Genomic DNA, 10794 nt, shown 5'->3' on the forward strand with positions numbered 1-10794 from the left:
AGGAATAGTCAGTATGTTTTATGGCCACAGTAACACGATCCTGTATAAATTTTAAACTCTGTCTAAGTAACTTTTAGGATGAAGGTTTATATCGCAATAAAACTTTGTTTAATTTGTCTGTTTGGCGGTCGGTTGAGTCAGTGTCGAAAACTTGTATTATTATCAAGTCCAAACTGCAAATAGAAGCAACATCGTTTTTGTTTTTATGACGTAAGAAGAGACCATTGTCAATTGATGTACAGTGTACTCACATATAAAAAAGCGACCTAGCATTTCATATCGGTATATAGCACCGGAAAATGACGCTTGTTTACCTCGCAGAAAATAAAGCACTTACCAGAATAACTTAAATGAAGCGATCATTTCACCGTATGTAGGTCACGCAGCCTGGGGTTAAGGGCCTGTAGGCCCATCTGAAGCCCTATCTAAAACAATGCAAAGTACAATTTTTCAATTTGAATTTGCTTCTAAACAAGCCCGGTCACCTCGCTGAGTTTTTGTATCCGCCGAGATGTAGGACAAAAGGACTTAATGCAGTATTTTGAGAAAATTCTCGTATCTGGAATTCTCGCACCAAATGCTTCAACTTTTTAACAACTTTTTTTCTTGTATTTTTCCAAAAAATCAGCCAAAAAGCCTTAACTTTGAACCAACACAAAACGTCAACTTTAGCCTGAACCTACACTCCGCACACGCCATAACAACAGCAAACTTTCACAGATTAAGGTCACGTGCATGCGCACTGGACCGGAATCATTTATAGTTTTTATATAGTGACGTCTTGCATGCGACCTTCGTCACAATCCCCGGGTTGCCGTTTTAAAACTGCTGAAAATGGTACTACAGGCCCTATAGCGAGAATAGCTCGTTGTAGCCGTCGGGCCGACAACTACGTACGTGCTATCTGGGTTGTAAGATTAAGGATCAGCATCAACTCGTTTTCAATTACTTCCCCGCTACCTGGCATTTTTTTTAACTAACTTACCTCAAATTCTCTGACGCATCGTAATGATTATTTTTGTCATTGCTTGTGGAACGAAAAATGAAATGGTAACCATTATAACGAGATGACTCGGCAAACTAACAATAAACGACGAAAAGAAGCTAAGTCCAATAGCTTAAAACCTGCATGGTTTAAAACGGAATTAATAACAATGAATAATACTGGTTAGCACGACCGCTAATCCAAGCATAGCCTACATATGGTACAAACATATAGACGTAAAAATAAAGTAATGTCGGTAAGTATAAAAATACGCAATATTGATAGGTTATTTTTAATTGCATGGGCACTCAGGCGATGTAGTGATTAGAACCTTTGATAATGATGATGGGATGAAAATGCGAGTCCTTATGTCTTGTCGAAACGTAATTGGACTGCGGACACAAAACTAAAATGATCTTCAAGCAGCTTATTTCCAAACCCTGGATTGTTAAATGGAATACTTTGATCTTTCTTTGTTTTTCAGGATAGCCTACAGCCTGTGTAAGGTACCTGTACCAATTAAGGCCCACCTAACACTTTTGTGAAAATAACTCAAGAACCACAAATGAGAATAGGCTGAAAAATCGTATTCTATTAGTAAGGGTATATGACTACAACATATTAAAACCACAATACCTGAAAACGCCCCAAAAAAATTTTATAAAGAAATTAAAAATTCCAAAAAATGGGCCTTATTAGGAGCATAGGCTCCTAATAAGGCCTACCAATTTTGTGAGTATTTTGATTCAAAACATAGCTGAAAAATCGTATTAAGTAAATAAAGCAAGACAGCAACCACCAATTTGTGTAAGACAACGACCAACAAACGTGGGTTGAAAAAAAAAAGTAACTGCAACAACTTGCCAACTGATGACTGGAACCACTCTTGAAGTCTGGAAATCAATTAACCAAGCATCTTGAATGGGCCTTATTAGGCGCATGTGGCATCTACGAAAAAAATGTCACATTTTTATTATCAGAAAAATTTTAGCAAAAAAAGTGTATTATCCTTTTCAATACTAAGTTGGTTGTTACATGAAAACTTCAGCCGGCTGACAACAGTTCATTTAACCGGCCAAATTCTCACTTACTTTTTTTCTAAATTAACAAAACCACCATAACTGCAAATATCAAATTTTTCTTGTGCTCTAGCGAATCGGTTGATCACGTGGCAAGGATGAAATCTGGTAAACCATCATGAATTTATATTATTTTTTATATAGGGTTAAAATTTTTCATTTATTTGCACGGGTTTGCGAAATATGAGCAATGGGCCTTATTAGACACAGGTACCTTAGATGTTTGGCATCAGAGACAACTTAACCCTTTGAATCACCGTAATTCAAAAAAATAACAATAACTTAAGTCTACGTAAAAAGACTTTTGTATTTGTTCCCGAAATTGGGTGAATTAAACAAAAAGAATAATCGGTCCAAGAGAACCCATATAATTTAAAGGCATCCAACGAAAATTGATGTTTCCTTGTAAGTTACTGTATTTTTGATTTCTCTGCTGTTATGCTGTTTGGGTAAACGCACGCAGGCGAATTAGTGTACTAGTATGATTCTATCTACGTCCTCTCCACAACCAAATCACACTCAAACAATGGCAAAGTTTTTCTTTTTTCACACCACGATGGTTAGGCTGAAGTACAACAAAACGAAACAATTTTAAGAAAAAAGCTGCAACGCTTAGTGTAATATTGCATTTAAATGGCATAACAAATTGCACAAAAGATTCAAAATAATAAATCAAAATGGGCACATATACTGTACCCAACAACAAAAAGGATTGGAGTGAATGCAGTAGCTAGGGCTGCTAGGCTCACAATATAGGCGGGGATTATACAGTTGTCGATTTATCATCGCACATCAGTTAGTAAATCTGGACAAACGTATCTGGCGCTTTGGTATAGGTTAAACAGCAGGTTATATGTTTACTATTGCAACATAAATTGTAAATACTATAAACAGGTAAAGAGCAAGTACTAGGTTATGACGACTACAACGTATTCAAGATGACGAAAAGTTTGCTCTGAAAGAAAACAAAAATCTTACACTTTGAGTAACAAATCAGAAAAAATGCAAAATTAACTGCTGCTTGAACTGAACACTCCGCCCCTTTCACAAGATTGTCGTGGACAAAAGTAAACACGACGCAGCGTCAGCTTTCATTTTAACTCTGCTTCGAAGCGACGACTTTTTTTAGGCTTAACCATGACCTGAAGTAACCTCTAACGGACCTGAGCTCAGATGGCGTCGCTTTTGAATGAATTGTCCTTGAGATTTTGCGTCTTTCCTTGCAATGACGAAACACTGAAAGAAAAGATGAAGTCGAAGATGGATTCGATTTTTCAGAAAAACTTTAGCAGCAAAGCAATGTACCTTCCAATGTGTTGAAACAGCGACGGTTTGTGAGGAGGCATTTTTAGCTCTCTCCTTTTATTGCATTGTTGGGCGTTCTCGTCATAGCTGCAGACCGCTGACGCAACGTAGTCCAGCTGGAAAAATGAACGATAAAGGTTCAATAAGGTGCAGGCAATAACAAAACCCCCATCAACCAGTCCATGAATGGATCGTAAGGTATGAGCACACCAAAGGAAAACACATGCTGTCGTTTCTAAATTGCTTTTTCATCCCATCAAATGTTTTAAACTTAACAAATCGAAGCACAGCTTAAAAAATACAAGTGCAGAAAGGTTATAGGTTAACATAGAAAAACTATATAGCTGACACCTTATAGGGTGCACGTTAAATTCCTAATAACCACATAACACTTGACGAATTTCGGTAGTTTTTTTTGGACACATTGGCTCGGCTTAGGCCAATTCAGCAAAAGTCGTTATGCTCGAAGCGTATACGGCGGAAAAACAAAAATGCGTAACAAAGAATCTTTTCATTCGTGTAAGCTGCCAACATACCTGCAGCCAGTCGAGCGGCTTTTTATTCCAGAACGTGTGGATGAACGAAGCATATGATGGAAGAGTTTCGGCGCGGAAAAGTTTTCCAATCGCTCCCAAATTACAAAAAGAAATATAAAAGTAATTTTCCATCGATCTTCGGTTAGCCTCCTGCATAGAAATCATATTAATCAACCTGTGTCACACATTGAGCATAAGGTGTGGTTAACTTTTCTTAAAATGACGACGACTTAATTAGCAAGCAGAAGTGACCTTTGAAAACCAAATGGGTTTCTTATCATCCTGCGGTCACCCACAACGCAGCAACTATTACGTCACCTTCATTATCGCTCCGATGTACCCATGGCTGGCTACGACGTCATCTTCCATCATGAGGTAATATTTAGGTGAAAGGTTATAGATGTACATCATGAGGAAGACTTGATCCAGATTCTGTTTCGATCTCCACTTCACTCGCTCCAGCGCGTCGTTAAAACTGGACTGAAGCACTTTTTCCCATGGCGGGTAGTAACTTTTAGGTGGACTAATTAGCTGCAACAGAAATTTGTGAGATTGGCGGGGGTAAAAACAATCGCTAAAAACAAACATATCAAAATGGCCGGCTATTACTCAACAAACTCACAAAAATAGGAACAATACAGTTTGACAGCGTAGTCTAAAAGCAAATATAGTTTCCTTTCGGGATGAGCGATAATTGTGATGTCACTGAAGTAGTACTAAATAATTCAACTCTAAACTTTCAGTTTTTATTCACAAACTTATGTATAGTTACTTAGCCTGTGGTTGTGTAATTTATTGTTGAAGAACTGGCTGCTTTAAACGTATACTTTGCTTTGTGGGGCGTTTGACCCAGCCGTTAAAACGTTTTAAAATTAAATTTTAATGATACGGCTGTAAAGGGAATTTATTTCCTTTTTACTTTCTCAGCCGCTTCTGAATTATTAAAGCTCTTCGCTGTTCTCAGGATTGATATCGATACAAGTATTGGGCTTGTTTGGGAATAAACACTGAAGTGAAACCTGTAATATCCCATCTTCAATGTGCTTCCGATAACTGCTTTGCAATGAGCGCGAAAGATCGCGTAAAAACTCTTCGTCGGTCTCGCCGACGTAAACAAGGATTCTAGAATCAACAGAACGATCAACCTGATTCTTCAGAAGGGAATCGATTGTTTGCGAGAGATAGGATACTCCCTGCCTCTGCCAGACAAAAAATAGAACAAAGATTGAATTGAAAGCAAATTGAAATCGTTTGTATTGATTTTGAATGCAAACAAATTGCAAAAACACCGCAAATAGCGGTCGTATTGCGCAAATCGCTCGTAGGAGTGAGTAACACTTTTTTTAACTGAATGATTGTTTCCAATTTCAATCACGGTCGGTTATAATTAGAACTGATGTACAAATTGTGTGAAATGAAAACATCTTATGACATAACAATAACAATCACATTTGCATCATAAACATACCTTCACTGTGGGTATTCCTATTACGACGTCGGCGTTTTTCGGTATCCGACCCAACTCAAAGCCTGGGCTGGGTGCTTTTAGGTCCCCTGAGAGGGGAAATACCGGATCTAAGGGGTGAAAATAGACTTTTTCACCGGGTACAATTGGTTCATCTTTTACGTTTGTAACGAAGCTCTTTGATTCTAACGACTGCAAAAAAGCACAACAAAAAAAATTGTTAACCGTAAACGGATGAGACATATTTGTTTTTAAAGAAAACAAACGTTTGTCAGGAGACCATACTCCATAGGAATAGTCAGTATGTTTTATGGCCACAGTAACACGATCCTGTATAAATTTTAAACTCTGTCTAAGTAACTTTTAGGATGAAGGTTTATATCGCAATAAAACTTTGTTTAATTTGTCTGTTTGGCGGTCGGTTGAGTCAGTGTCGAAAACTTGTATTATTATCAAGTCCAAACTGCAAATAGAAGCAACATCGTTTTTGTTTTTATGACGTAAGAAGAGACCATTGTCAATTGATGTACAGTGTACTCACATATAAAAAAGCGACCTAGCATTTCATATCGGTATATAGCACCGGAAAATGACGCTTGTTTACCTCGCAGAAAATAAAGCACTTACCAGAATAACTTAAATGAAGCGATCATTTCACCGTATGTAGGTCACGCAGCCTGGGGTTAAGGGCCTGTAGGCCCATCTGAAGCCCTATCTAAAACAATGCAAAGTACAATTTTTCAATTTGAATTTGCTTCTAAACAAGCCCGGTCACCTCGCTGAGTTTTTGTATCCGCCGAGATGTAGGACAAAAGGACTTAATGCAGTATTTTGAGAAAATTCTCGTATCTGGAATTCTCGCACCAAATGCTTCAACTTTTTAACAACTTTTTTTCTTGTATTTTTCCAAAAAATCAGCCAAAAAGCCTTAACTTTGAACCAACACAAAACGTCAACTTTAGCCTGAACCTACACTCCGCACACGCCATAACAACAGCAAACTTTCACAGATTAAGGTCACGTGCATGCGCACTGGACCGGAATCATTTATAGTTTTTATATAGTGACGTCTTGCATGCGACCTTCGTCACAATCCCCGGGTTGCCGTTTTAAAACTGCTGAAAATGGTACTACAGGCCCTATAGCGAGAATAGCTCGTTGTAGCCGTCGGGCCGACAACTACGTACGTGCTATCTGGGTTGTAAGATTAAGGATCAGCATCAACTCGTTTTCAATTACTTCCCCGCTACCTGGCATTTTTTTTAACTAACTTACCTCAAATTCTCTGACGCATCGTAATGATTATTTTTGTCATTGCTTGTGGAACGAAAAATGAAATGGTAACCATTATAACGAGATGACTCGGCAAACTAACAATAAACGACGAAAAGAAGCTAAGTCCAATAGCTTAAAACCTGCATGGTTTAAAACGGAATTAATAACAATGAATAATACTGGTTAGCACGACCGCTAATCCAAGCATAGCCTACATATGGTACAAACATATAGACGTAAAAATAAAGTAATGTCGGTAAGTATAAAAATACGCAATATTGATAGGTTATTTTTAATTGCATGGGCACTCAGGCGATGTAGTGATTAGAACCTTTGATAATGATGATGGGATGAAAATGCGAGTCCTTATGTCTTGTCGAAACGTAATTGGACTGCGGACACAAAACTAAAATGATCTTCAAGCAGCTTATTTCCAAACCCTGGATTGTTAAATGGAATACTTTGATCTTTCTTTGTTTTTCAGGATAGCCTACAGCCTGTGTAAGGTACCTGTACCAATTAAGGCCCACCTAACACTTTTGTGAAAATAACTCAAGAACCACAAATGAGAATAGGCTGAAAAATCGTATTCTATTAGTAAGGGTATATGACTACAACATATTAAAACCACAATACCTGAAAACGCCCCAAAAAAATTTTATAAAGAAATTAAAAATTCCAAAAAATGGGCCTTATTAGGAGCATAGGCTCCTAATAAGGCCTACCAATTTTGTGAGTATTTTGATTCAAAACATAGCTGAAAAATCGTATTAAGTAAATAAAGCAAGACAGCAACCACCAATTTGTGTAAGACAACGACCAACAAACGTGGGTTGAAAAAAAAAAGTAACTGCAACAACTTGCCAACTGATGACTGGAACCACTCTTGAAGTCTGGAAATCAATTAACCAAGCATCTTGAATGGGCCTTATTAGGCGCATGTGGCATCTACGAAAAAAATGTCACATTTTTATTATCAGAAAAATTTTAGCAAAAAAAGTGTATTATCCTTTTCAATACTAAGTTGGTTGTTACATGAAAACTTCAGCCGGCTGACAACAGTTCATTTAACCGGCCAAATTCTCACTTACTTTTTTTCTAAATTAACAAAACCACCATAACTGCAAATATCAAATTTTTCTTGTGCTCTAGCGAATCGGTTGATCACGTGGCAAGGATGAAATCTGGTAAACCATCATGAATTTATATTATTTTTTATATAGGGTTAAAATTTTTCATTTATTTGCACGGGTTTGCGAAATATGAGCAATGGGCCTTATTAGACACAGGTACCTTAGATGTTTGGCATCAGAGACAACTTAACCCTTTGAATCACCGTAATTCAAAAAAATAACAATAACTTAAGTCTACGTAAAAAGACTTTTGTATTTGTTCCCGAAATTGGGTGAATTAAACAAAAAGAATAATCGGTCCAAGAGAACCCATATAATTTAAAGGCATCCAACGAAAATTGATGTTTCCTTGTAAGTTACTGTATTTTTGATTTCTCTGCTGTTATGCTGTTTGGGTAAACGCACGCAGGCGAATTAGTGTACTAGTATGATTCTATCTACGTCCTCTCCACAACCAAATCACACTCAAACAATGGCAAAGTTTTTCTTTTTTCACACCACGATGGTTAGGCTGAAGTACAACAAAACGAAACAATTTTAAGAAAAAAGCTGCAACGCTTAGTGTAATATTGCATTTAAATGGCATAACAAATTGCACAAAAGATTCAAAATAATAAATCAAAATGGGCACATATACTGTACCCAACAACAAAAAGGATTGGAGTGAATGCAGTAGCTAGGGCTGCTAGGCTCACAATATAGGCGGGGATTATACAGTTGTCGATTTATCATCGCACATCAGTTAGTAAATCTGGACAAACGTATCTGGCGCTTTGGTATAGGTTAAACAGCAGGTTATATGTTTACTATTGCAACATAAATTGTAAATACTATAAACAGGTAAAGAGCAAGTACTAGGTTATGACGACTACAACGTATTCAAGATGACGAAAAGTTTGCTCTGAAAGAAAACAAAAATCTTACACTTTGAGTAACAAATCAGAAAAAATGCAAAATTAACTGCTGCTTGAACTGAACACTCCGCCCCATTCACAAGATTGTCGTGGACAAAAGTAAACACGACGCAGCGTCAGCTTTCATTTTAACTCTGCTTCGAAGCGACGACTTTTTTTAGGCTTAACCATGACCTGAAGTAACCTCTAACGGACCTGAGCTCAGATGGCGTCGCTTTTGAATGAATTGTCCTTGAGATTTTGCGTCTTTCCTTGCAATGACGAAACACTGAAAGAAAAGATGAAGTCGAAGATGGATTCGATTTTTCAGAAAAACTTTAGCAGCAAAGCAATGTACCTTCCAATGTGTTGAAACAGCGACGGTTTGTGAGGAGGCATTTTTAGCTCTCTCCTTTTATTGCATTGTTGGGCGTTCTCGTCATAGCTGCAGACCGCTGACGCAACGTAGTCCAGCTGGAAAAATGAACGATAAAGGTTCAATAAGGTGCAGGCAATAACAAAACCCCCATCAACCAGTCCATGAATGGATCGTAAGGTATGAGCACACCAAAGGAAAACACATGCTGTCGTTTCTAAATTGCTTTTTCATCCCATCAAATGTTTTAAACTTAACAAATCGAAGCACAGCTTAAAAAATACAAGTGCAGAAAGGTTATAGGTTAACATAGAAAAACTATATAGCTGACACCTTATAGGGTGCACGTTAAATTCCTAATAACCACATAACACTTGACGAATTTCGGTAGTTTTTTTTGGACACATTGGCTCGGCTTAGGCCAATTCAGCAAAAGTCGTTATGCTCGAAGCGTATACGGCGGAAAAACAAAAATGCGTAACAAAGAATCTTTTCATTCGTGTAAGCTGCCAACATACCTGCAGCCAGTCGAGCGGCTTTTTATTCCAGAACGTGTGGATGAACGAAGCATATGATGGAAGAGTTTCGGCGCGGAAAAGTTTTCCAATCGCTCCCAAATTACAAAAAGAAATATAAAAGTAATTTTCCATCGATCTTCGGTTAGCCTCCTGCATAGAAATCATATTAATCAACCTGTGTCACACATTGAGCATAAGGTGTGGTTAACTTTTCTTAAAATGACGACGACTTAATTAGCAAGCAGAAGTGACCTTTGAAAACCAAATGGGTTTCTTATCATCCTGCGGTCACCCACAACGCAGCAACTATTACGTCACCTTCATTATCGCTCCGATGTACCCATGGCTGGCTACGACGTCATCTTCCATCATGAGGTAATATTTAGGTGAAAGGTTATAGATGTACATCATGAGGAAGACTTGATCCAGATTCTGTTTCGATCTCCACTTCACTCGCTCCAGCGCGTCGTTAAAACTGGACTGAAGCACTTTTTCCCATGGCGGGTAGTAACTTTTAGGTGGACTAATTAGCTGCAACAGAAATTTGTGAGATTGGCGGGGGTAAAAACAATCGCTAAAAACAAACATATCAAAATGGCCGGCTATTACTCAACAAACTCACAAAAATAGGAACAATACAGTTTGACAGCGTAGTCTAAAAGCAAATATAGTTTCCTTTCGGGATGAGCGATAATTGTGATGTCACTGAAGTAGTACTAAATAATTCAACTCTAAACTTTCAGTTTTTATTCACAAACTTATGTATAGTTACTTAGCCTGTGGTTGTGTAATTTATTGTTGAAGAACTGGCTGCTTTAAACGTATACTTTGCTTTGTGGGGCGTTTGACCCAGCCGTTAAAACGTTTTAAAATTAAATTTTAATGATACGGCTGTAAAGGGAATTTATTTCCTTTTTACTTTCTCAGCCGCTTCTGAATTATTAAAGCTCTTCGCTGTTCTCAGGATTGATATCGATACAAGTATTGGGCTTGTTTGGGAATAAACACTGAAGTGAAACCTGTAATATCCCATCTTCAATGTGCTTCCGATAACTGCTTTGCAATGAGCGCGAAAGATCACGTAAAAACTCTTCGTCGGTCTCGCCGACGTAAACAAGGATTCTAGAATCAACAGAACGATCAACCTGATTCTTCAGAAGGGAATCGATTGTTTGCGAGAGATAGGATACTCCCTGCCTCTGCCAGACAAAAAATAGAACAAAGATTGA

General features: G+C 37.8%; 1 protein-coding gene across 1 annotated transcript; it reads right to left on the reverse strand.

Annotated features, from left to right (window-relative positions):
- Positions 1-3212: 3212 nt before the first annotated feature.
- Positions 3213-5660, reverse strand: LOC143444958 (alpha-1,3-mannosyl-glycoprotein 4-beta-N-acetylglucosaminyltransferase A-like). Its single transcript, XM_076943750.1, has 7 exons — positions 5637-5660; positions 5374-5562; positions 4925-5104; positions 4224-4436; positions 3906-4055; positions 3370-3485; positions 3213-3300 (listed from the first exon to the last, which is right to left on the reverse strand). The coding sequence occupies exons 1-7, from the start codon at positions 5658-5660 to the stop codon at positions 3234-3236; spliced, it is 939 nt and encodes a 312-aa protein (XP_076799865.1). The 3' UTR covers positions 3213-3233.
- Positions 5661-10794: the final 5134 nt, after the last annotated feature.

This window comes from Clavelina lepadiformis, chromosome 2 (assembly GCF_947623445.1).
Source record: "Clavelina lepadiformis chromosome 2, kaClaLepa1.1, whole genome shotgun sequence".
In the NCBI taxonomy this organism is placed as follows: domain Eukaryota; kingdom Metazoa; phylum Chordata; class Ascidiacea; order Aplousobranchia; family Clavelinidae; genus Clavelina; species Clavelina lepadiformis.